The sequence below is a fragment of the Bidens hawaiensis genome, unplaced genomic scaffold (genome assembly GCF_021521415.1).
Source record: "Bidens hawaiensis isolate Kalapana, Puna unplaced genomic scaffold, B.hawaiensis_p1.1 tig00018048_1, whole genome shotgun sequence".
Lineage (NCBI taxonomy): Eukaryota > Viridiplantae > Streptophyta > Magnoliopsida > Asterales > Asteraceae > Bidens > Bidens hawaiensis.
Window position 1 is genome coordinate 152,449 of NW_027492727.1, and position 25,707 is coordinate 178,155.

General features: G+C 37.5%; 3 protein-coding genes across 3 annotated transcripts; 1 reads left to right on the forward strand and 2 right to left on the reverse strand.

The window, feature by feature from the left end:
• Nucleotides 1-290: 290 nt before the first annotated feature.
• On the reverse strand, nt 291-12,224 carry LOC143555343 (uncharacterized). Its single transcript, XM_077044907.1, has 12 exons — nt 11,961-12,224; nt 11,757-11,802; nt 10,732-11,151; nt 3,920-4,212; nt 3,648-3,824; nt 3,124-3,312; nt 2,950-3,024; nt 2,679-2,745; nt 1,571-2,600; nt 1,432-1,485; nt 706-777; nt 291-582 (listed from the first exon to the last, which is right to left on the reverse strand). The coding sequence occupies exons 1-12, from the start codon at nt 12,222-12,224 to the stop codon at nt 534-536; spliced, it is 2,736 nt and encodes a 911-aa protein (XP_076901022.1). The 3' UTR covers nt 291-533.
• Nucleotides 12,225-14,809: 2,585 nt separating this feature from the next.
• On the reverse strand, nt 14,810-19,977 carry LOC143555348 (ABC transporter B family member 26, chloroplastic-like). The gene is made up of 18 exons (XM_077044912.1): nt 19,460-19,977; nt 18,358-18,485; nt 18,055-18,097; nt 17,825-17,869; nt 17,594-17,716; nt 17,411-17,514; nt 17,271-17,325; nt 17,105-17,175; nt 16,943-17,045; nt 16,647-16,857; nt 16,501-16,574; nt 16,281-16,337; nt 16,109-16,183; nt 15,907-15,981; nt 15,547-15,828; nt 15,397-15,455; nt 15,256-15,316; nt 14,810-15,144 (listed from the first exon to the last, which is right to left on the reverse strand). Exons 1-18 carry the CDS (start codon nt 19,904-19,906, stop codon nt 15,064-15,066), a joined length of 2,094 nt encoding a protein of 697 aa, XP_076901027.1. The 5' UTR covers nt 19,907-19,977; the 3' UTR covers nt 14,810-15,063.
• A 1,743-nt stretch (nt 19,978-21,720) lies between these two features.
• LOC143555349 (uncharacterized) lies at nt 21,721-25,546 on the forward strand. Its single transcript, XM_077044913.1, has 4 exons — nt 21,721-22,266; nt 23,673-23,825; nt 24,421-24,626; nt 25,209-25,546. The coding sequence occupies exons 1-4, from the start codon at nt 21,730-21,732 to the stop codon at nt 25,411-25,413; spliced, it is 1,101 nt and encodes a 366-aa protein (XP_076901028.1). The 5' UTR covers nt 21,721-21,729; the 3' UTR covers nt 25,414-25,546.
• The last annotated feature ends 161 nt before the right edge of the window (nt 25,547-25,707 follow it).

The window sequence follows — 25,707 nt, forward strand, 5'->3', positions numbered from 1 at the left end:
GTTTTTTCAGGTTTCACAGTTTAAAATCCAGACTTGAAACCAAACCCAAATCTCACACACTTTCTTTGGGTTTCGGGTTTTAATAACAAAGTAACAAACACATTACTATTTTTGTCTCATTTCTTTCACTAGAATAATAATAAACATCTCCATATTGCTTCAAAGTTCCAGGGTTACAAAGAAAATTAATAAATGCATTAACATACCAGAATAGCAAACAGAAAAAGAGTTCTACATATCACTAGCAGATGGTCCATCATGGATTAGGAGAAAACACAAAATTAGCCTAGACACCGTAACAACACTTCACACGAAACAACCACTTAAGAAACTTGTGTATTAATCACTCATTTATTCTCCTTTTTTTACACATTCGAACCAATGGGGTCTCTCTAATCCGTATAAGATAGCTACGTAGCATGCCAACCGGTTTAGTCAACATTAGTCAACCCACAAAAGGTGTCGGAAAATAAGCACACAAAGATACGTCCCAAAGTGTGTAATCTTCAAAGGTGCGATCAGCTTCGATACCATCATCTCCGGGTCCTGGATCTTGACCTTGACCTCGACCTCCTCCTTTCTCTGCATCGACACAATTGACCGGCATGTAAGTTAAAGAGAACGTAAAAGTCAACATGTTTGACCAAATGTTCAGACCAGTTTCTTTTGGTTATATTATGAATTAAGGGTTCTTGTCATACATACCTGGTGGTTTCAAGAGAAGAATAGTTAGATTGCCTGCGGTGAGAACGCTTGCTAGGAGACCTTGACACTTGTCTAGAAATCAAACATCATCCCATATGATATAATATCATCTATTATGTACACATAAAAAACATTTGGTTTTTTTTTGCTAATGATAAACCTTAATGATGTTGATGACAAGGCGGTGGTGATGATAAAAAATTACCGCTATTATTTAACACACATTATAAATTGAGCTAAAGATGCACACTATATATTGACCTTTATGCCAATTCCATGTTTATTAATACTATTAAACAAACTCCTACAAAACTCTGATAACAAAAGACTAAACAAATCAGTATTGTAAACTATGGGATTAAAAAAATGCATAGGCAAGAAGAGAGCAATAATATATATATGTATATATATACAGCATGAACATGTCTACCTGCATAATTCTGTACTTTACTAAATAGTAAGTTATCGTAAAAAAATAAGTAGAATAGAAACAGCATTGTCAAGCACGAGCAAGCTTTTAAAATAATGGTATATATTTAATGTCCAACTGGAGTTAGAAACGAGCAAGTTTTTAAAATGATGGTATGTGTTTAATGTCCAACCGAGTTATAAATTATTAGTTCGATGAGCAGTTAAATATGCTAATAACATGTTCTAACAGAACGTGATATTAATCGATGACGTGTATACTAAAAAGATAAGAGAGAAAATAGCTAAAACAAGTACCTTCTTGACCTCACAGGAGATGGTGATAAGTCACGTCTTCTAGAACGTACCTTCCTGCAAGATGTGAACTCAGAATGAGTAACTTGTATAAACTAACAGAAGGTAAGAGTTACATATTGGTGTAGTGAATATATTATACCTTCTTGAGTCATCAGAAGAGCTATCACTTGAACCACGAGCATGGCTAACCGATAAGTTGTCCTTGCTGCTTCGTCCCCTCCCACCAGGTGATGGAGAATGGCGCCGCTTGTGTCGGCTCGAGTCACCATCGGGTTTATGCTTTGATCGTTCATTCTTGTCATCTTTTTCTTTATCTCGTTTTCGACTATCTTCTTTGTCACGGGATCTTCTATCCCTTTCCCTGTCTTCTTTGTCACGGGGTCTTCTATCCCTTTCTCTATCTTCTTTGTCACGGGATCGTCTATCCTTTTCTCTCTCTTCTTTATCTTCTTTGTCACGGGATCTTTTATCCTTTTCTCTATCTTCTTTGTCATGGGATCTTCTATCCCTTTCTCTCTCTTCTTTATCATTCTTGACTTCGGTTTTACCGACCCTTTTCTCTGAATTGTGATCCTCTATTTTCTCTTCAGAACCATTTCGATCTTCCTGTTTTGCCCTCTTCGTGTTTCTTTCATCGTGGGTCCTACTATCCTCATCTGCCTTATTACGTTTCTTGTCCTTGTCACTCTTATCGGGCCCATTTCTAGAATCATATTGTAATGAATTCTTAGCCTCAAGACCACTTTCAATGACACTCGGTTTTGACTTTGAAAAGTCAGAGCTATCTGGTTTGACTTTCTCCCCAATAGACTTATCAATATGAGACTCTGTAGCTCCATTTGGGCCCACCTTATGGGAATCATTTTCTTCTAGAAGCTTCTTACCATGCACATCGACATCATCTACTTGTGAACTGCCATTCTCTGACAGGTGGACAGGTGGCTTACTGCTATTGGAAGACGGGACAGATGGGTTTTTAACATCTTTTTCTTCATCATCATCGTCATCGGAGGCATAACTACCAAGTCCTAGAAGATCTCCAGGTGAGCTGGAGGTAGATTTCCAATTAGCATCGTCCACATCAGCTCCTTTGGTATTGGCGGGAATTATGACCTTTGCAGTAGGTTTGGGAGTTATAACTGCTGGAGCATTATCAGCCTTACGCTCGACTACATGACAAATACGTAATTACTTCACAGCTTGCCACAACAATAATAAAACATTAAAAAAGTAACAATAACACTAACCTTCTACGTTAAGATCATCTTCTTCTAGAACCTTCGTAGCAATTTCATCAAAGAGTTCATCTGTCACCTGATCAAAAAATGCAAATCACTCTCTTAATAAGAAAAACCAAAAATAACTATTAAGAAAACAGTTATCTGATTTTGATGCACACAAACTGCTTTAGATTGGATAAGCAAGTATATGCGGGAATGTGAGCAATATTTGGAAAGTATTTCAACAACTAAAGCAACATCCTAATACAAATAATAATTAATATTTATTTTGTTTCACCTTTAAAAGAACTTCAGTTAAGATGCGTTTTATTTCCTGATTAACTGCAACAGTTCTAGCTGCTTTAACATAATCCTACAATAAAACGTAAGTGGGAAATTATAACAAAACACATACAATAATAATAATAAGCTATTAAAAAACAAAATACGCCATGCATATGCGGAATAGAACCTCGTCATCATCCTCTTCTTCTGTTGACCGAGCAGAGTCCCTGTTTTTTCCACCCACCAGATCTCCTTTATGGTCCATAACTTCATCTTCATTAGACTCGGGGTCCTGTCTAGAAACCCCTGGGGCTGAACTACCAATAACTGCTTTCTTTTTTATTATTTCCTCTCTGAGCCAGTTTGGCACCGAAGCCTGAAAAGTCTTTCAGTCTCAGATAGAGTAGAGAACAGCCCAAGAAACAGAAAAAACAACGAAGTGTTTCAATACCAATGGGTCAAAATTGTGAATTTTGTAAAAATAACAGGCTGAAATCTATTTAGTAAAGCAATTCAGACGGTTTTATGCATTTGGATTCATTAGCATAACCTTCAGCTCTGATGACATACTCGACACATTTGACTTTTGCCTTTATTTCCTTTTATATTAATACAAATCCATTTGACCCGTTAGAAATAAAACATAACCCAAAATCCCAAATCACACCATTGGTATATAAACAGGTTGAAACTGCACCTCTATTTAATTACCTTTTTAGGGCGCTCAGGAAACGCGGGTGTCCCATATGTATCACCATGAAATGCATTTGATGTCCCAAGTGGAAATGTTGTGTTAGCAGATGGCATAGTTGGTTGGAAGCTTGATATTCTCCCAAAAGGCGTTGGATGCAAAGAAGCAGGAGAAGAAACACCCAAAGAAGGATCAGTCTGTGAACACAAAAACAAAATTAGGGCTTCTGTACACATACAATTATAGATAACACTAAAAGGCTGTTATGACTACTCAGAATTAAGATAAAAACCTGTTGAATTGTAGTGTGGACTGGAGGCATAGAATAAGGTGTTCCAGGGACACCTGATTGCCCAAACGGACCAGGATCATGACCGTACCTCGACACAAAATCTAAAGGCTGATTGCTAAGATCTGATGCTGACTCGGCTGATGAGTTGTTATATGAATAATGAGGTTGCTCAACGGGAATCGATCTTTCATTAGGAGAAATTGATGGTTGGACTTGGTGTTGTGGAGCTGAAGCATATGCCATATGTGGTGGTTGATAAAAATTCCTGTTCATATCACTTGGCTCTTCTTTACCTGTCATTCAAATGAGAATTCACACACTGGAAGTGTTCACTGTGGTTGTTCTAACTGTGAAGATGCAATCATCTATTTATAATTTATATATTAAACCAAACACTTTCTTTTCTTTTAACAATGTATAATTTAGAATGTAGAAGTCACGATTTCCAGTGATTCAGGTTAGTTCAGTTCCCGGTAATAAACGTGAAAAAAAATGAATCAGAAACTGTTCTTCTTATCCTTTAGTATCTTCCAGCAAAATTTACCTGCAAGACCCATCATTCAAGAATCCTACTTCATATTCATAGACAATCTTCATCGCTCTAAACAAACTCATAAGTATCGTGTTCATAAAAAAATGGGACTATTGGGAAATATATAGTACAAAAACTGGAGAACAACGCTTCTGTAAATTAGAAGGAAAAAAGAGTGATTTCTCGTAAACTACGAATGGCCAATTTCATGATATCAAAAATTAAGATAAGCCAACTTATCCAGCCCCATTCAGATTTTACCATTTTGTAATTCGTTCAATATGGTTCGGTATAAGTAAATAAGATCATATTGGAGAAACAAACAAAATGAACAAATGCCAGATTTGGAGCGTGTAAAGAGATCAGAAGGCAAAAAATACTGATAAGACATTCTTGAAAAAAATCTTCAATTCAATAAAAAATGTCAATGAATATGCCATCTACAATAACAGAATCTCCTTTACATTGAAGGTGATCGATTTACAAGGCCAGTTATTTCCTCATGTCATAGACTCTATCAAATGAATATGCCTTCATTCCAAAACACGACTTGTAAGCCTTAACTGATGCATGGAGGCATCCATAAACAAAAGTATAATGTTTACACCTCATCCTCAGTTTCGCAACAAAAAGTCACTTAAACCACTCTTCATTGCAGCTTATGCTGAAGCAAATTTATATAAATAAGATTTAATATCGGCCGTAAGCCTGCTGTGCATAGTCTTATAAGATAGTTTCAAAACTTGTGGTTTTATAAAACTACACAATAATATCAAGCAATCCTACCAGAAAAAGTAAACAACCATAGATAGATAATAAAAATATAACGAAAGATGATCTACGCAACTGCATATTTTTTCATCTCTCAGATATGACAAAGCAGATATGAGAAACACCCATTTAATATAAAAAAAGAACATCGACTTTTCAAACAACTTTCACAGTCACCTCACTGTTATAATCTCATGTTTATGCTCGTTCTACGCTTCTCCAAAATTTATAGAAGATAGATTGATAATTATGGGCTGACTGAAGCAAAAATGACCACTAACTTTCTACAAATGCTATATGGATCCTTAACACAATGCAAAATAATTGCTGGTAAACCAACCATTTAACAAAGATATATTTGCTAAAAGACCAGCAAGCCTAATAGCCACCCCTATCCTATTTGACATGCTACTTAATGTTAGTTGTATTTAGTTATAATTAGGGTTTTAGCCCATGTAGTTGGTTAAAGCCCATGGGCCTTTTATCGGTTGAAAGTTAGGGTTTGTTTGTGTATAAATAGATGTAGTTGTCTTTGTATTATTCACACATTCAAGTAATAAACATTACTTTCACTACAACCATCTTCTTATTTACATGGTACCAGAGCTACGGCTCTCGATCCAAACCCTAGCCGCGATCTGACCCGAACCCGAGTCTAACCAGGCGTCACCAGCAGCCTTCAGATCTGAAACAAGCTCCTGCCTTGTTGTTCTGTCCTGTCACGAAATCCTTTTTTTTACCGTGAAAGTACTGTTCACCGACGAGCACTGTTCACGCCGGAATCAATGTTCATCGGAATACTGTTCACGCCGGAATCACTGTTCAACGGAGTACTGTTCATTGCCGGGATTATTGTTCATAGCCGGAAGTCACTGTTCACTGCCGGAAGTTACTGTTCGTTTGCCGGAATTTCTGTTCGCTGCCGGGATTTAATGTTCACAACAAGTAACTGTTTACGCCGGAATCTGTTCCTGCCCTCCACCCGCACTTGTTACTGTTCACAGTCAATTTTCAGTTTTGTGTATCACTATGGGCGAAAATAAATACATGTATACATTTACTAAAGAGGAGCATGATCTTATTCAACGGTTTCTTACCTCCCAGTTGCCTCATCCTCAAACTAGCTCGGCACATTCAGGTAAACCTTCTAGCCTTGACTTATCATGGGTGATTGATTCTGGAGCCACACATCACATGACTGGGAATCGGGGTATTTTTTCTAGTCTTCAAAATGTTTCCCATGCACCGGTACGTCTTGCCGATGGATCTTCATGTCCCGTTTTCGGCATAGGATCCATCAGTAACTCGGAAAACCTAAAACTGTCTTCTATCCTATTTGTTCCTAAATTTCCTACCAGTCTTTGTTCAGTGAGTCAGATTACCAAACAAAACAACTGTTCTGTGACCTTTTACCCAGCTCACTGCGTTTTCATGAACTAGGAACAAACCGGGTAATTGGTACTGGTTTTGAATCAGGAGGTCTCTATCGTATATCCCCGTTTTCGCATCTTGTAGCAAACTTATGTGATTCCGCTGTCAGGGAGGCTCACTGTCGGTTTACAGTCATCCCTCTACAGCGGTTTTGAGGCAAATGCGACCAGATTTACCACTTTCGTCTTTTAATTTTCATTGTGAGTCGTGTCAACTTGGTAAACATACCAGGCGTCCCTATCCCCCTAGGGTGCCCAATCGAGTCAGTTCTTGTTTTGAACTGTTGCATTCTGATGTATGGGGTCCTTGCCCTATCAAATCTACGTTTGGGTTTTGAATATTTTATTACCTTTATTGATGACTATTCTCGCACTACTTGGGTTTATTTGTTGAAATCTCGTAGTGAGGTATTTTCCATATTTCGAGAATTTAATGCTTATGTTCAAACACCACCATTAAAACTTTATGATCTGATAATGCTAAAGAATATTTTTCCACCGACTTTTCTTCATAATTAAAAACCAACGGCATTCTTCATGAATCATCGTGTGCTTATACATCTCAACAAAATGGTGTGTCCGAACGCAAAAATCGTCACATATTGGATGTTGCTCGCACAATCATGATCCAATCACGTGTTCCTCATCGTTTTTGGGGAGATGCCGTTCTCACTGCCACATATCTGATTAACCGCATGCCCTCAACCGTTCTTCATGGTAAAACACCGTTTTCTGTACTATTTCCCAACGATGATCCATTTCCTCTCGCACCTAAAGTATTTGGTTGCGTCGCCTATGTTCATGACCATCGTCCGAAAACCATCAAACTTGATCCCCGAGCCATTCGTTGTGTCTTTCTTGGTTACTCACGGGTTCAAAAAGGGTATCGATGCTATAGCCCATCACTTCACCGATACTTTACTAGTGCCGATGTCACTTTTCACGAGTCTCCTTACTTTCCCGAATGTTCCACTACTGTTTCTGACCCGTTTCCCGACGTCGATATACCCACATCTCCCTTCCTCCCCACCATTCCTGTGTCGATTCCCTCTACCGATCCAATCTCTGCTAATGCTGATTCTGACCCACGACAGAACCTCCGCCACTGCTTTTCACATATGCTAGGCGAGGTAAGGGTCAAATATCAGAGACACTTGATTCACATTCAGGCCACAACCCCGAAATACCCTCAGATCCTCCGTCTGCATCCGAACAATCTACACCTCTCACTGATACATCCTTACCCGATCCGACACCTTTACCAGAAGCTACCCCTGATACACCCATTTATGATCCTCCTGGTGCACCACTACCCGATATACCTATTTCTTTTCGCAAAGAACCCTGGAAATGCACTCGTTACCCAATTCAGGACTATGTTGCCTACACCCACCTATCTCCTGAATCTCATGCGTACACCACTACTCTTGATTCCTACCCGATTCCCAAAAATGTGACGAGCGCTCTCGCTCACCCAGGATGGCGAAAGGCTATGGAAGCCGAAATTGGGGCTCTAAAGTCCAATCATATATGGGTTCTTGAAACACTTCCTAAAGGGAAGCGTATTGTTGGTTGCCGTTGGGTGTTTACGGTTAAATTACACCCGGACGGCTCCTTACACGCTTGAAGGCTCGGTTGGTCGCAAAAGGGTATTCTCAGGCATATGGCATTGATTATGATGAAACCTTCTCGCCAGTTGCTAAAATGCCATCTGTCCGTATTTGTATTGCTCTTGCTGCCATTAATCATTGGTCGCTCCACCAGCTTGATGTCAAGAACGCCTTTCTTAATGGTGTTCTTGAGAAGGAGGTATATATGAAGCAGCCACCAGGGTTCGTTGTTGAGGAGGAGGCCTCGAAAGTTTGCAGACTACGTCGTTCTCTATATGGTCTTAAACAGTCTCCCAGGGCATGGTTTGGTCGATTCTCTAGTGTTATGGGACAGTTTGGGATGACTCGGAGTGCTACGATCACTCTGTCTTCTTTAGACACCAGAAAGGAAAGAGGATTATCGTAGTTGTTTATGTGGATGGCATTATAATCACAGGTGATGACGAGGTCGGGATCACCGAACTCAAGCAATTTATTCAGTCTCAGTTTCAGGTCAGCGACTTAGGTCGATTGAGGTATTTCCTTGGCATAGAAGTTTCTCGCTCTCCACAAGGAATACTTCTCTCCCAACGAAAGTATGTCCTTGATATGTTGACTGAATGTGGCTTACTGGGTTGTAAACCTGTTGATACCCCAATGCTTCCTACAAAGAAACTCCTCCCAAAGGAAAGAGATCCAATGAAAGATCCTGAGCGATACAGACGGTTAGTTGGTAAACTTAATTATTTAACCGTCACACGACCGGATATCTCCTTTACTGTTAGTGTTCTGAGCCAATTTATGGCTGCGCCATACACCGGTTACTGGGATGCTGCCATTCGTGTCTTAAGATATCTTAAGACCTCACCTGGTTTGGGTATATTATACTCTGATCAGGGTCATTGTCGTGTATGTGCCTTCACGAAAGAAGATGGTCGGATATCAGGGTTCTCAGATGCAGATTGGGCAGGTTGTCCGATTTCTCGACGATCTACCACCGGATATTGTTTGTTTGTTGGAGGAAATATTGTATCATGGAAGAGTAAGAAGCAACACACGGTTTCCCGGTCGAGTGCCGAATCGGAGTATAGAGCCATGGCAGATGTAACATCAGAGATGACATGGGTACGTCGTCTTCTCATAGAACTCGGGGTTATTTCTAATGACTTGATGCGGTTATACTGTGATAGTCAATCAGCCATTCACATAGCCAAGAATCAAGTATTTCATGAGAGGACAAAACATATTGAGGTCGACTGCCACCTTATCAGAGATCGAGTAGTAGGCACACAAACTGATCCTCCATCCATTCAACCAGTTCATGTGAAGACAAATTTTCAGCTAGCAGACATTCTAACTAAACCGCTCCGGAAAGCTCAGATAGATTTTATTTGTAACAAGTTAGGCATGATTAACATCTATGCTCCAACTTGAGAAGGAGTGTTAGTTGTATTTAGTTATAATTAGGGTTTTGGCCCATGTAGTTGGTTAAAGCCCATGGGCCTTTTATGGGTTGAAAGCTAGGGTTTGTTTATGTATAAATAGATGTAGTTGTCTTTGTATTATTCACACATTCAAGTAATAAACATTACTTTCACTACAACCATCTTCTTCTTTACACTTAACACAATGACTTCGTTAGAATCAGTTACCCATTAAATTTTAAATAGACTCAAGTATTTGACAATATTTATCAGCTTTATATATGAAGATTGGCATAAAAGAATCAGATCCAAAAGCACATCCAAAATTGAGGTCATCAGGTAAAAAGACGCTGCACCTGGTAAACTTAGTGCTATACAAAATGAAACTAACCCACTTACAAAATGAACCTAACATGCTGCAAGATATATACAAAAGACAGTCATCACAGAAGAGCATGAAATAGTGCACACATATCCTTGAAACAAATATGTTGTGTGTTTTATATTTTACAAAGGATAAGATAAGAAGGGGGTGGGTTAATAATATCTCAAATATACTTGAAGTGGTAAATGAAATGGTTCCACATCACCAAGCATACAGCATTGATCCCAGTTAAGGTTCAAAGTTAACCTTCCATATTCCAGAATACGAATCACATTTTATTTAAAAAAACACACAAAATTTGTGGTGAGATTGGATCAATCAGCATTGGTGATATAGGTTGTCCAACAGAAGTATAAGCATCACTCTTTTAGCAACTATAAGGACAGTGGATACTGAACAAACATGGCCATGGTTTTCAGGTTACATGTTATTCCAAGTTTTTTTGATCTATTTGCAACTTAAGGTGAGAACTGAAATGATGCTTTTCACATTAACTAATTTAGCATTTATAGGAAAGGGAGGAGACGTGGAAAAAAAAGAGAGAAAACTGATGAATCAACAAACTTTCAGCAACAGTGTACATTTGGGAAAGAAAAGATAATAACTGAATGCAATTTATACGAAAGCATTTCTTCAAACAAGCTTCGGGAGCTAAATCAAAGGCATCAGTTAACTCATTACCTGCAACAGAAGAATAACTAGAAGGTACCTCCAGCTGGTGAGCTGATACAATTGTAGGTGCAGTTTCTTGATGAGGATATACAGCAACTGGATCCCGCAAATTCCCATCTCGGGCAGGATACGAATAATGTCCATCCGGGGCATATCCAGAACTGAAAGATGACGGCTCTTGCAAATGGTTTGCAGGTGGTCTAGGTGGCAGTGCAAAAGAAGACGGATACTGCTGGTAGCTTGATGGAGGAAGTGGATGTTGCTGATAATCCGAATTCTGTGGATATTGATTCTGGTAATTTGTTTCTTCTGGTGGATTGGCAGGTGCTGACTGTGAATGTTGATGTTGATGTTGGCCATCTGTTACAGCTTTTGAAGCTGCCCATGCTTTAGCCCTAGCAGCCCAATCATCTTCATTTCTGTTATGTGCTGCAATTGGAACATGTTGAAAATTAGCACACATATCTAGCTTGTTAATATGAGAAGCGAACATGTTCAGCAAACTGTTCAACGAGAAGTTCGTTTATCTTACATGATCAAAGAATTCCGTTCAATTAACTAAACGAATAAAGACGAACAGCGGCCATGTTTGTTCAATTGTCTTCGTGAACGTTCAATAGTGTGTTCGTTTATGTTTGTTCATTAAAGGTTTTTACTTTTTAATATTTTTAATGGCTTCTCTAATCTTATCATATAGATTGCTTAAATCTATATGATAAGATTAGAAAAGTCATTAAACCATGTCAAAAATCTTTAATTAATAAACAAACATAAACAGAAGAAAACAAACACATTATCAGACGTTTACAAACACAACTGAACGAGCATAAAGTAACGAAAGAAAACAAGCCCTTTATCGAGCGTTTACCAACACAATTGAACGAACAAAACCTCAGATCATGTTCATTCATTTACTTAAATCAAACGAAATTCCTTGTTCATGTTAGTTTATTTATTAAACGAATGAACATAAACAAACTTCTCGCCTAACATATCTAGCTTGTTAATTAATATCAAGTAACAAAAAATCAAACCTGAATAATCCCAACCTTGAAGACTCAAACTCTGATTACTCCACCCCTATAAAAATATGACAATAATAATAATAATAATAATAATAATAATAATAATAATAATAATAATAATAATAATAATATACTATAAGCAGCAAAACTCTAAGCTCAAAACATATTATATACTGTAAGTCTGTAACAACCTAGGGTTAGGTTAGGGTTTACCTGATTAACATTAGAATAATGAGGTAACGGCGGCGGCATATGAGGTCTATGAGGAACAGAGTAATTGTTCGAGTGATAAGGCATCATCGGCGGCGGCGGCGGACGGTGGTGGTGGTCGGAGTGTGGGGCCCAATGTGACGTAGGAGGTGACGGCGACTGGTACGGAAATTGACCGGTGTGCCAGGTACCTGGAGCTGGTGGTTGTTGAGATTCCGGTGGTGGTGGTGGTGGTGGCGGTGGTGGTCTGGTGTAACGGAAGTCCATTTGACGGTTAAATTAGTAAATTAGGGTTTGTTTGTTTGTTTTGTGTGTTTGTTTGATGGTTTAATTGGTGTGATTTAACGGCGTGTGAGGAATAAGATGGACGGTAACGGTGAACGGAAAGGCTCCGGTGAGAGGTGGTGATTGGAGGATAAAAAGTGTATATAATATAGTTCTGGGAAGGAAGTTGAGATGCACAAATCGGTTTGGGTTGAACCTGGGTTCGGTTTAGCCAACAAAAGTCAAAACGGGTTTATGATCGGTTTCGGTTCGGGTTGAAATCAGTTTCTTGACCAAGTTGTGATCGGTTCGGTTCGGGTTTTGATCGGTTTTTGTTTCGTTTTGGCCGGTTTCGGTTCGGTTTAGAACCGGTTTTGGGGGAGAAAATTACAAACCGGTTCCAGACTTACGGTTTCAATTGGTTCCAAACCGGTTTCTACATAATCGGTTTCAAACCAGTTCGGTTTTCTGGTCGGCTCGATTAATTTGGTTAACCTAATGGCAAAAGGCAACTCCAAGAATAGGGGTGGTCACAAGTCGAGCGAGGATGAGTTCAAGCTCGAACTTGAAATTAAATGAGGCAGCTCAGCTAGGCTCTAGTTGGATTTGAAGTTTAACGAGCCGAGCCATCTTAGGACGAGTTTGGCTCGGTTGCAAAAATGTGTCAACTCAGCTCAGGTGGTTTCAAAACATGTTTTTTTATAGCTGGTTTTATTCGAGCTTTTATCGAGCAAGCCGCAAGCTTCTTGAACAGCCCTACGGGTAGCCCAAATCGATCATTTTTTGTTCCGAGTAAAATCCGTCTCCCCAAGGTCCACTACGGTATAACCCATTTGGGATCTGATGTGAACTTGAGTCCTTGCGGTCTTCAATCAAATCTTCACTTTTCCTCCAATGTTAGTTACTTATCCGTTGGCTTATGCTTTATCAAGTTTCACTTGGTATACAATATGTTAGTTAATCATAAAATTCATAAAGCAATAAACACGAAACCACCCATTGAGAGAGATAAGTGAACAAACTAGAGGGCATTGGTGACTTTGCGCTACCAGTTTGGTTACAACTTAATGAATTAGATTACACTGAATTAATTGAGTTTGAGTGAGCCGGTTAAAAAACGTGAAAACTAGTCAAAAACAATGGGAACCAGTGGAAAATAGCATGTTTACGAAAGTTTTATAAGAACATTCACAATAGGATCATCTCTATCTTTATCTTTACTCTCATTTTTAAATTACAGAGATTTCTTTATCTTGCATCTCTGTCATTATCTTTGTTTTGTTGTTTTGTGAATAGTAATTCTCTAAATATAGAGATTTACTATTCAGAATTCTCTATAATTATTATAAATGTATGGGAAAAATGATAAAATAAACGTTAATAAAATACTCGACTTTGATATGTATATGGGTGTTAACGAATTTCAACTGGTTAATGAACTAAGTTATACTATCCCAAATGTGACATTACAAAAATAATGAGTTTTTTTTTATAAAAATTAATATACGAATATAAAATTAATATATTGTATGGACATTAATAATAAAACAGCATGCTATGGGGCGCCGTAGGGGCCGAAGGCGGGCACCGTTGGGCGCTCAACACCACCAAGGGTGGTGGGACACCGTTTTACCCAGCAACCCAACGCCGAGCGCTTTCCTTACAACCTCTCACACACATGCATGCATATATATATATATATATATGATTGATTTCTTTTGAGAACCACTTTGAGTTTTAAGAACTCGAAAGAACTCAACGTAACAAATTTTTTTTTTCGAATTTTTTTTACACATGTGTAATACGTAAGTGTAAGTGATGTACAAAAAATTACGGTATTTTTTTACACACCGAATCGACTTTTTACACATGTGTAACTAACGTTTAAACTTGTGTAATTATTAAAAATACTTATTCTTTCTCCTGCTTCGTTTTTTAATTGAATTTAATTTCAGTCACATATTTCATATCATTTAATTAAATGTGTGGTTCAAAATTGAGTTCTTAAAGTTCTTAAAACTCACCATGGTTCTCAAAATAACCCTCCCATATATATATATATATATATATATATATATATATATATATATATATATATATGGGCGTCAATGGGCTTTAAACCAAAACGAGGCATTATTGGTTGAGGCTACGATGCCACCGGTACTTACGTGGCGCTGACGTAGCATGGTTGGAGTGGCTTTAATGCCCCCCACCATAGAAGATGGTCTAATAGGTATCTTGCATGTGAGATTAGATGAGTTATTAGTAAAAACTCACCACACCACATATGGCATAGGTAGTACACATGGGTCATACTACTATTCCTTTTCAAGTACATATATACTTTTCGAGCATATAACTTTTTTAAGTTATTTTATATAAAAACCCAAGGTCATACTTACTACTAATGATGCTAAATAGATTTATCATACTTGACACAAAAACAATTGACAATATATGTTAACCATTTCAAACCGTACCAACTACCAAGCCAACAGTACTAGATGCATAAATATTATGTTTTATCACTTTATGCAATTTGCCCAAAAAATATAAACAAAAATAGAAGCAATATATTTCCTAGCCAATTTTGCAGCAATGAAGTCATTTTACAATTTGGTCAAAAAAGACGACATTATAAAATATAGTTACTAGCATTTCATAAAGATGAATCCACAAATCCATGATTCACCGATGAATGACATTAATTTTCGTACGAGTCATGAATCTTGAAAGATTCTCGCTTACCCTTCAATAAATTAAGGGACTCGCACCTGCCATGGTTATAATGATATATTGACCATACAAAACATATTTAATCAGATTATATATGTTGCATGTGTCATCCCACAGCATCAACCTGCCTTCTGGTTAATCGCGCATACAATCCGTCTTTGAGTAGAAGCTCTCTGTGGTTTCCCATCTGAATTCACAGCCATACATGATTTGAGTTTCCGGTTAGTTACTCATAACTGACCAACCCGACCCGTTTTAAACCCATTATACCATATTGAAAGTGTTTTGAAGAGTTTACCTCAATGATCTGGCCACGGTCCATGACGACTATTTTATCTGCAGCTTGTACAGTGGATAGTCTGTGGAAAAGGGTAAATCAGTCTTTTTAACCGTCTTTTTAACCATAAATAACAAAATGGTTTTTTATTTGTATTATTACCTGTGTGCGATTATTATGACAGTCCTCTTAAAGTTATCTCCAGTAGCACGAAGTACACCCTACATGATCAAGGAGCCAAATAGCCGATAAGCAAAAAACGAAGGTTGATGCATAACGTTTTGAACATATATATTAATATATTATATATACCTTGATGTTGTATTCACTCTCTGCATCTAAAGCACTAGTGGCTTCGTCGAGAATCAAAATAGACGGGTTCCGAAGAATCCCACGAGCAATTGCAATTCTTTGTTTCTGTCCTCCGCTAAGTAAGTCGTCATCAACAATTGTATTATAGCCATCAGGTAATGAGATAATAAAGTCATGAGCATATGCTTGTTTGGCTGCCGATTCGATATCCTCTTGAGTTACATCTCGTGTACATCCATATGCTATATTTGATTTCACATCCATCCGAAAAAGCCTAGGTTCCTGTTTTGCATAAGTAGTTAATGAAGGGGTAATATGGTCACAAAGTCAGATCAAAGTTCATTTCTTTTTTATGCTGACCTGTCCAACATATCCAATTCTTTCTCTTAGCCACTTGATATCCAAATCTTTTAGAGGAGTTCCGTCAATCAAAATCTACATGAGCAAAAAAGGACAGAGAATATTTGCGGGTCAACATGCATCGTCCTGGTTTGACCTGTTAACTAACCGGTCTGACCCGTTATTGCTATTGAAAATTCACCATTTCGGAAGAAAGGGTTACCTGGCCACTTGTTGGTTCATATAGACGAAGTAGAAGGTTCACAATTGTGCTTTTCCCACTACCACTAAGACCAACCTAATGAACATTATTAAAATTAATTAATTAATTAATTAATACTTAAAGTGTTATTTTATAAAACAAATTAGGCAGCTAGAATAATAGACTTACTTACAAGTGCAACTACTTCATAAGGGTTCACAGTAAGGGTTATATCTCGTAATACATGTACCTGTTGAAATGTGTATTATTCTTCTTTTTATTTCAAAAGTCAGCATTGTATCAAATGGATTGCTAAAAAACAATACTGAATATATGTTGGAAGAAAATGTATTATTATGTTGATGCTACAGTTTTCGTAATCATATGTATAAAAGAAGGCATTATAAGTTTACCGTTTCCCTTGATGTATAGCTAAACGATACATTCACAAGCTCGATACGACCCTTCAAATTTGGCAACTTTGACCCTGCCACAATTCAACATACGCAATTAATTCAAGTATTAAGTATTGCTTTGATGAATTAAAAACTTTGCTTGCCTTTGGAAGTGAACTGGTGACTAGGTGCAAGATCCATCATTTGGAATACTTTTTCACTTGCACCGACAGATTGCATTAGAGATGATAAATTGTCACCCACAAACCATGTTGAGTAAATCAGCCATTCACTATACAATATGAACTTTGTAAGTTGTTCAGCTGTTATATGACCAGCCATTATAGACGTTCCTCCTACCAGCGCAGCAATAACCTATAAAATTAGACATTCAAATAAAGCATATATCGATGGAAAAAAAATACATATGTGTGTGTGTAGGCTTAGGAAAGAGCAAAACCTGTGTAGAATGGTATAGAGTGTTGAAACTGCAATTCCATATTCCATAAGCAGCACTAGTTCTCAAGCTTATATGAGCTAGTTTGTCCAGCCAATTGTCGTACCTATCCGTGAATAAAATCAGTATGAATCAAATTAAACCTTAAGCGCATTAAATGCATACCTTTCAAGTTCTTTATGCTCTGTTCCATAAACTCGGACTGTTCTCATTAAAGAAAATGTCTCTTGCGCAACCTATAGAAGTAACACACCATTTAGATACTTAAAATAAAAGAGAAAATATATACATGAACACTACTCTTTGTTAACATAAGTCAATCTTGTAGTACTTCGTTTGCAGATGCAGTGTACTCTTGTGTTAACCTGGCTGCTTTCTTCTGGTATCTATACATAATTCATATTTAAAACATCAATGTCTACATTTACTGCACACAATCGATATAGTTTTAAGAAAACTGAAAAATCTTACTGTCCATATCGATACATAATTAATGATAAAGTAGAGCATATGGCCAATGTGCATAAGCCAAGTGGCCAAGACAAGACTAACAAGTAGATCAAAGCCCCAGTCGCCTGAAAGAAAACACTGAAATTAGATTTTCTATTTTGAGATCCTCGAACAAATAGCAACATATAATATGTTTTAGTGCACCTGAAGTAGATTCCTTAATATTAAGTTAAGATCATTCCCAATAACCCGTGACACCTGCTGACAATCTGAGCCTAATCGACTAGTCAAATCGCCAATACTTTCAGAGTCAAAAAAGTTTATATCCTGCAGAAAGATATAGTTATTGAAAAAAGTGTATTCACTGAATACAAAAGTAATCATTAATGAAGATCATATAGTCAAGAAAACATCATATAATTATGTTACACAAACCTGGAGAAGAAGGATGGAATATAACTTTTCCCTCATTCGTTTAACCTGCAGGTTATAAAAATTAAGAAGTGTTAAAATTTCATCTTTTATTCTTATGCAGCATTCAAGCTAAACTCATTCTTTGGTCATGGACATCATCAAACCCTTTTGTTTGACTTGGTGGAAAGTCAAACTTTGCAATGTTTTAAGTATTCTACTATTCTAAGAGATGAATATTTATATGAACTCACAAGAATCATGTTTGCAATGCCAAACCAGCAACCTCTTAGTCCGCTTGAATTTCAAATACACAACTAAATGTCAGAAACTTCTTATAAAATAAAAAAAACTACAATACATATTAATGTTATCTTATAGTCACAGAAGTAAACAAGATACAATGAAACATAGATACACCTCTAAAACCATATATAGCGGTTTAGGGCTTCAACAACAATCAAATGTCCATGTGAAATGCAATTCTTACTTGCACTAATTTTCAATAAAAAGTTGATGTACAAGATAAACCAACTAAAATCTAATAAAAGTTTAACCTGCAAATACCAGAAGTGACACATAGAAAAATTAATAGCTTCACATTTCCACGGAATACTGCTACATTTCCACTTTGGGCTGAAAATATAGATGCTGTCAGGAAATGAGGAATGGAGATCTCTGTAAGCTGTATGATGTAAACAAAATCTAAGTTAGTTTCACTAGAAAAAGCCTAATTTTTCATGCACAAATATGAGTCTGCTAATGGCAATTCATGCTAATTACTAGAACATTCTTTAGAGGCTCTAAATCAGACACAAATTAGCAACTAAAGGGCTTGTTTGCGCAGCATCTGTTCACATTTGAGAAATTCAAAAGTAGATTGATTCAGCCTGAATTAGGGGTGAAAATAAGCTGAGTCACTCGCGAGCCACTATAGATCGAATCGATAAAAAGCTCGAAACAAGCCGAGCTTTTTCAAGCCTCAAATAAAGCTCGTTTAGTTATCAAGCCGTAGCTCGAGCCTTGTATGGGAAGCTTGCTTAGGCTCGTTGAGTCTTTACAAGCCTTGAGCATTTTAAAGTTTAACCTCTGTTGGACTTCTATGTATTAATTTCACACAGTACAACCTAGCTTTAACTTGTTTAAGGTACTGCACGAGCTCAAGCCAAGCTTAGGCTCGTTTAAGATTTTTCTCAAAATATCTAAAACTAATAAAAATGCGTATGATAAACGAGCCGAGCCCCAGCCAAGCTCGAGCTTGAAAAACAGACTTACGAGCATTGCTCCAGTTTTAGAAAAAGAGCTCGAAACAAACCAAGCTCAAGCTCAAGCTCGAGCTCTCATAACTCCATACGAGCCGAGCTCGAGCTTGAAAAACAGACTCACGAGCCGTGCTGCAGCTTTAAAAAAAGATCTCAAAACAAACCAAGCTCAAGCTCGAGCTCTCATTACTCCATACGAGCCGAGCTCAAGCCTAGTCGAGATCAGGCTCGGCTCGTTTACACCCTAACTGCTTAAACTGCTCAAATCCTAATCGCAATTAATAGCTTGTATTCCCCAATTAAGCATAATTCACCCCTAATTCTACCTCATTTCACTAAAACACTAACATACATTAAACCTAAAATACAAAATCAAAAGAATACAGAAAACCACTACCGCGGTTAAAATCAACGCCGAGAACGCCGAAAATATAATCCACCGATCACTCGAAATCAGCTCCCACATCCGAGTAAGCGCGCGCACCAACGTCACCGGCTTCGCATTCTGCAAAACCTCCACGTCATCCAAAAACCTCCACCACTCTCCACCAGGAAGCACCGCCGGAATCAACCTCACAGCTCTCAACAACCTCTCCGGCACTCCTGCCACGTCATCCACAACCTCCGGAACAACATCATCATCATGCTTCCGTACAGTGTATCCATTAACCGAAGCCGAATTCGTCACGTAAACAACTCTCCGGTGGCGGTCAACGGTTCGGTCAACTCTCCGGTTAGTGAATTGAGCCCTAATTTTGGTGAAATTGAATATATTGGAGTGGAATTTGGAGTAAATGAAGCTAGGATGATAATAATGATGATGAGTGTTGAGAATTAACGTCATAGTTTGTTACATTTAACGGAAGTGACGGAGTTAACGGAGAATAACCGTTTTTGACACCGTGAAATGGCGGTTGTGATGACGGAGAGGATGTTATCGTCGGCGAGCGGCTAATAATAATACTCGTATTATTGTGGTGACGTGTGATTGGTTTTGGAATGAGAGGAACGACGACGTTTTAAGAAGGTTAATAGAGTAATAATAATAATAATAATAATGTGGATTTGTGGCGTGTTTGGACGGAATGAAACGGTGGCGTTTGGGGAAAGGAAGTAGTGACGTGAAGTGAATACTAACCACTTAGTTTTTTGTACATTTGGTTAGTTTATATGTAAGTGCAATGATGACCCCTCAAGGTTTGATTATTATTAAAACCAAGGTTTTTAGTTTTCGCTCATAAGTGCGACGGTGCCCGTCAATTTCCCTTTGGTCTGGTTTTATACGATCGGCTTTGGTATGTGATGACGAGTGTTAGATCGATCCAGATATTTGCTTTGGACAAAAGTGTAGAATAGTTATAGTAATAGCATGGACGAATGCACTCATGGTATCTGATATGGAACAAGTGATGAATACGACTATGATTTAGCTATCGATTTCAACGATTAAGTAATCTGTCTGGATACTTGACATGATGGTTCAAGGACTATTATAATAAGACAACCATGTGTGGCATTAGAACAAGATATGAACATTGAACTCATTAAATGCAAATATTAATCATATCACAACTATAAAGACTTACTCACCAGGTTAATATTCATTAATTCCTCATTTATTATTCTCATCATACATTATACCTATTCTCAAGCCAAAAGGTGACTATAGATTGCCATCCCTATCTTGTGGCAAGTCTAGCAACATAGTTCATCTTAGCAAGTTAATGTCTGAATGTTCTCTCATCACTCGACATCATTCTACGCTAATCTATAGATCTCTCAACCACCCATTTCAACATTGTGAAATTGCATACAAAGTCGTCAGTACGGTTTGAAATATTTAAACCCGCTTTGTCACTTGATATTTTTTTGACATTTTCGTAGGTCTAAGCAAGGCATACTCAATGTCACGGGGCTGTTCAAAAAGCTCACGGCTCGAAGCTCAAGCAACAACCTGAACCAAGTTGGCTCAATCTCTTTAACCGAGCCAAAATCAACCCAAGCTCGCCCCCGGTCATGGCTCGGCTCGTTGGCTATATCTTAAGCTTGTTAACTTCAAAATCGAGTTTGAGCCTAGCTGAGCTGCCTCGTTTAACTTCAAACTACACTGGTTCCACTCGTGAACAACCCTACAATAAGTGTTGTAAAAATCGCTAGTCGCAAGTCGGACGATGGGGTGAGAACTAGCGTTTAATCGGGTCAAACTTATATGTATAATTTTCAGTTTATATACACAAACACATTATGTATGTTTTGTATGCAATTTTCATTTTTATATACATACACAAACATATTTTGGTCGGAAACTGGCTGAAATCTCGCCGGAAACCGCTGATTCTAACGAGAACCTCATCAGGAAAAGCCAATTAAGTCCAATAAATCATGATCTTGGCCAGTTAATTGGCCGATTATCCCACAGCTAATCAGCGAAGGGATTAGCGATTAATCGGCGCCTAGTCGGTATTTTGCAAAACTAAAATGGCATCGTACCCTCAAAGTATATAGGTGTAAAGTAAAAGTAGTCCAAAGATAAAGGACCTTAACATACATACTACAAATATCTAAGGTTATAACAGTCATTTACATAAACCGAAAAATATCTTCCCACCAGTCTCTAACAGACTCCACCACCACTTCCAACTCATAACCGTTTTCATCTTCTCCGGCATGGCGGTTATCGGAAACTTAACACTTTTACTCGACGTAACGTCACCTCTCACCACCGTACTCGACCGTAACAAACCACGTCTCTTACCGTCCGATATCTTCATAAACCTATTCAAAAAGGATATCATAACACAACACTCCAATCTCTACACATACGTACCAATCGATAAGGATAATAATATTAATCGGAGTGGTACGCGTGGAATACGGAAGGCGAATTCGAAGTTTAATGAAGTGGATTACGAGAGTTCGAGTGATGAGGAGAATGGAAATGGAAGTGGTTATGGAGAGGAGGATGCGGATGTGGATACGGAGGTGGAGAATGAGCGGAGGAAGAGGTTGGAGTGGGAGAATGAGATGAGGATGAGAGTGAAGGAGATTGAGGATATGAGAGAGTTGGAGAAGAAGGCGGAGGAGTTGCAGAGTCGCGGTGAGGAGGAGGAGGAGGAAGGTGAAGGTAGTGGAGGTGATGGAGATGGAGACGGTGAAGAGACAGAAGAGGAGAAGAGGGAGAGAGTTCGGAGAGAGCTCGAGAAGGTGAGGTTTCTCGGTTATTACTGATATCATTTACTTATTATCGAATTAGGTGTTTAATTTACACTATGCAATAGGAATTAAACTCGATTAGTGTAAGTTTAGCATGTTTTAAGTCGGATTTGGATGTTCGATTGATATGATCTTAGAGTTTGGGTTTACGCTTTACAATAGGAATTGAAACTCGACATATGTAGATTTAGCATGTTTTAACTCGGATTTGGATGTTAAATCATGGAATTTAAGTTGATAACATAAAATTGGTGTGTTCTATTCATGTTGAAGTAAGGCTGATCGTGAATTGCTTGTTTTTGTTCGTTTGTTTAATAAATGAAAAAAAATTGAACAAGGAATTTCGTTCGACTAACTGAAGTCGTTTACGTCCATTTATGTTCGGTAATGTTTGTTTGCTTATTATTGTTCATTAAAGATTTTAATAAGTTTTAATGACTTGTCGAATCTTTATCATGTAGATTAAAGCAAAATTAGGAATTGTAGAACAATAATATATATGAGAATTATGTAATTAAATTATGTGTAAAACAAACATATGAATTTAAGAATTTTAAAAAATAACACCAACACAAACTTGGTAGCAGAACTGAACTGTGGACACTAACTATTTTCCATTAGCCAAATCAAATATTGCATTGTTTGTGTTCGTGAACTGTTCATGAACACATAGGAAATTTTGTTCGGTTAGTTGTTCGTGAACCGTTTACTCATAATGGATGAACATGCACAAAGCCCTGTTTGGTTCGTTTACATCCCGAAAAACTCAAAAGGAACTAAGATGAGGTTTGAAGGATGTGCAAGTGTGTAACAAATGTCTGCTAGAGGATGACCTAACAAGTTTATAATTGCTATTGAGCTTAACTGCAGCATCTTTAAGACTAACAAGCAGAAAGAAGTCTAATTACCTGGCCTAAGTGCCCGTTACGTGCGCACAATTGTTGTTGATAGTATTAGAGAAAGTATATTAGTTAAGGATTTGTTGTTATATCACTAACTGACTCAGGATGATGATTTGATTAGGTTTCCTTTGTAATTGTTCTCGTTATACTCCTATAAGTAGTTGATCAATGATATACATTATAACTCATATTACCTGATGTGATTTTCATTAACTAAATTTAATTCTTTACAAGTTTTATTTACCAAACAAGGATTTACTAGAAAATATGAAAGGAGAATCTTAGTTGTGATCCATGATCCAATTGGATCTTTGAACTTTGTTCCTAATATCTGAATTTAATTGTAGTATGATTCATTGAGAATTTTAGCAGCTGAGTTAAAAAGGTGAACAATTCCTAATGTTATTCAAATATGCAGTATTATTATATATGTCATGGTTAACCACAATGTGTTATTATGTTCCAGTAACACATCAATTCTCATTACATTGGTAGGTTGCTAAGGAACAAGCAGAGAGGAGGAAAATGGCTCAATTGATGTTTGATATGGGCCAACGGGCTTATGGAAAGGGTATGTATGGGCGGTCTATCGAGTACTTGGAAGGCGCACTTACAATCATACCGAGGCCCACTTTGTTTGGTGGCGAGGTTAGTTGGTTTAATTGATGTCAAAACTCTTATACCATCCATTTTGAAGGACACATTTCATGAAAAATAAAACATATATCAGATAAGTCTACGAGTTTCTTTATATTTTTTATCAATAAACCTTTTAAATTACTAATATGCTGACATGCTGACATGGATGCCACGTAGGCTATATATGCTGACATGGATTATTCATACAAAAAGTTGTCTTTCAGTGGTTTTCTGAGATTTCCGCTTAAAGTTTAACCAGTTTGACTGGTCACGGGTCAAAATTCGTGGTAAATTGGACCCTTTTGATTTATTTATTCTAAGTCTGATTTTTTTCCCAATAAATAAATCCTTTAACTTACTAATCTTCAATTTGTAATATCCATGAAACTAGTTACATGCTGATATGGGCGGCACATAGCCACATAGGCTATATTTGCTGACATGGACATAATATGTTAAAAAATTTATTCATACAAAAAGTTTGAAGTCCTGCAGCGGTTTTCTGACATTTGACCTTAAACTCTTAACCGGTTTGACTGATTACGGGACAAAATTTGTAATAAGTCGGACCTTTTTTAATTCATTTGTTGTATGGTATATACAGATACAAATATGGCTTGCTATGGCTTATGAAGCTAATAACCGCCACAAAGATTGCATTGACCTTTACCGGAAGCTAGAAACAAGTCATCCCAGTATCAGTATTAGACGCCAAGCTAAAGACCTTAGATATATCTTACAAGCTCCCAAGCTTAAGATATCACAAGAAGAAATGGTTACAATTCCACTTATCGGTTCCAGCTATGATAGGTGAGTTCATATTAATAATGTTTTGAGAAAGTTGCACACAGTTCGTATTGCAAGTTTGTCATTCATGTGAGGGTAATTTGTGTCTTTAAATTTGGAATCGTAATAAGACACTCTTTCAAACTCTAGAACCTTTAACATCAACTTCATCACCTTCTATCAGTGCAAAATCGAAGGTTCAGTTACTTCAGTACATAATCAAAGGTGATGAAATCGAAGTTAGGAGTTTTGGACTTTGAAAGAGTATTTTGTTACGGTTCCAAATTTTTTGTACGTAATAATAGTTATTACATAATATAAAAATTATACAAATAAAAAGCTCGTCTAGGTTCGCAAGCCAACTCGAGCTTGATATGTGAATTAGGGTTCGTTCTCATTTATTAAACAAGCGTCTATAAAAGCTTGAGCTCATTTAAGCTATCCTCGATTCTAGTTTTTAACCAATAGCTCACAAGCAGCTCGGCTCGTTTACACCCCTGGCTAATAGTGATGCATATTTCACATGTTTAACTGTTTCAAGTATGATAAAAGTTAAGCGTGTATGCTATAATATTTAGATGACAATAATATTATCAATGAATGCAGCTATGCAGGAACATGGAGTGACAAAAACAAGGACAAGGATGATAAAATAAACCGATCGACAACCAATCAAATGCCATCTGGTAGAGACTACCTTGGTGACTTTTTGGTATGGCGGCCGCCAGGTGACCTGGCAAACAACCAGGCCTTCTGGGCGGCGTTAGTACTATGGGTGGCTCTCGTCGGAGCAGCCCTCTTTCTACAATGATGATGAACTCGGTATCATTTGCAGGTATCATTCATGAACTCAAAATTGTTATCTTTTTAAACAAATTTGTATAATATGATCATCATATAATCATAATGTGTATATGAAGTATTCAAATTTGTGATTATTATCGTATTTGTTTTACTTCCGTTAAAAAAACGGCCTGCTTGTGGTTTGCGCATAAACTTGTAATCACATCATAATCATTAGTTAAAATAAAAATCGGTTAGTGATGAAACCAGTTTAAGTTGGTCAACAAAAAGCCAAATCCAGGTTGCATACAAACCGGTTTCT

Bases quoted from the DNA above. Each gene is read 5' to 3' on its own strand.
- LOC143555349 (XM_077044913.1), top strand. From the start codon at position 21,730: ATGGCGGTTATCGGAAACTTAACACTTTTACTCGACGTAACGTCACCT. The intron at 22,267-23,672 runs GTGAGGTTTCTC...TTACATTGGTAG, and splicing joins TTCGGAGAGAGCTCGAGAAG to GTTGCTAAGGAACAAGCAGA. The intron at 24,627-25,208 runs GTGAGTTCATAT...CAATGAATGCAG, and splicing joins ATCGGTTCCAGCTATGATAG to CTATGCAGGAACATGGAGTG.
- LOC143555343 (XM_077044907.1), bottom strand. From the start codon at position 12,224: ATGGACTTCCGTTACACCAGACCACCACCGCCACCACCACCACCACCA. The intron at 3,313-3,647 runs GTAATTAAATAG...AAGACTTTTCAG, and splicing joins TTCCTGAGCGCCCTAAAAAG to GCTTCGGTGCCAAACTGGCT. The intron at 2,746-2,949 runs GTGAAACAAAAT...TTTTTTGATCAG, and splicing joins TAACTGAAGTTCTTTTAAAG to GTGACAGATGAACTCTTTGA.
- LOC143555348 (XM_077044912.1), bottom strand. From the start codon at position 19,906: ATGACGTTAATTCTCAACACTCATCATCATTATTATCATCCTAGCTTC. The intron at 17,046-17,104 runs GTATGCATTTAA...ATTCACGGATAG, and splicing joins GAGCATAAAGAACTTGAAAG to GTACGACAATTGGCTGGACA. The intron at 15,982-16,108 runs GTAACCCTTTCT...TTGCTCATGTAG, and splicing joins ATGAACCAACAAGTGGCCAG to ATTTTGATTGACGGAACTCC.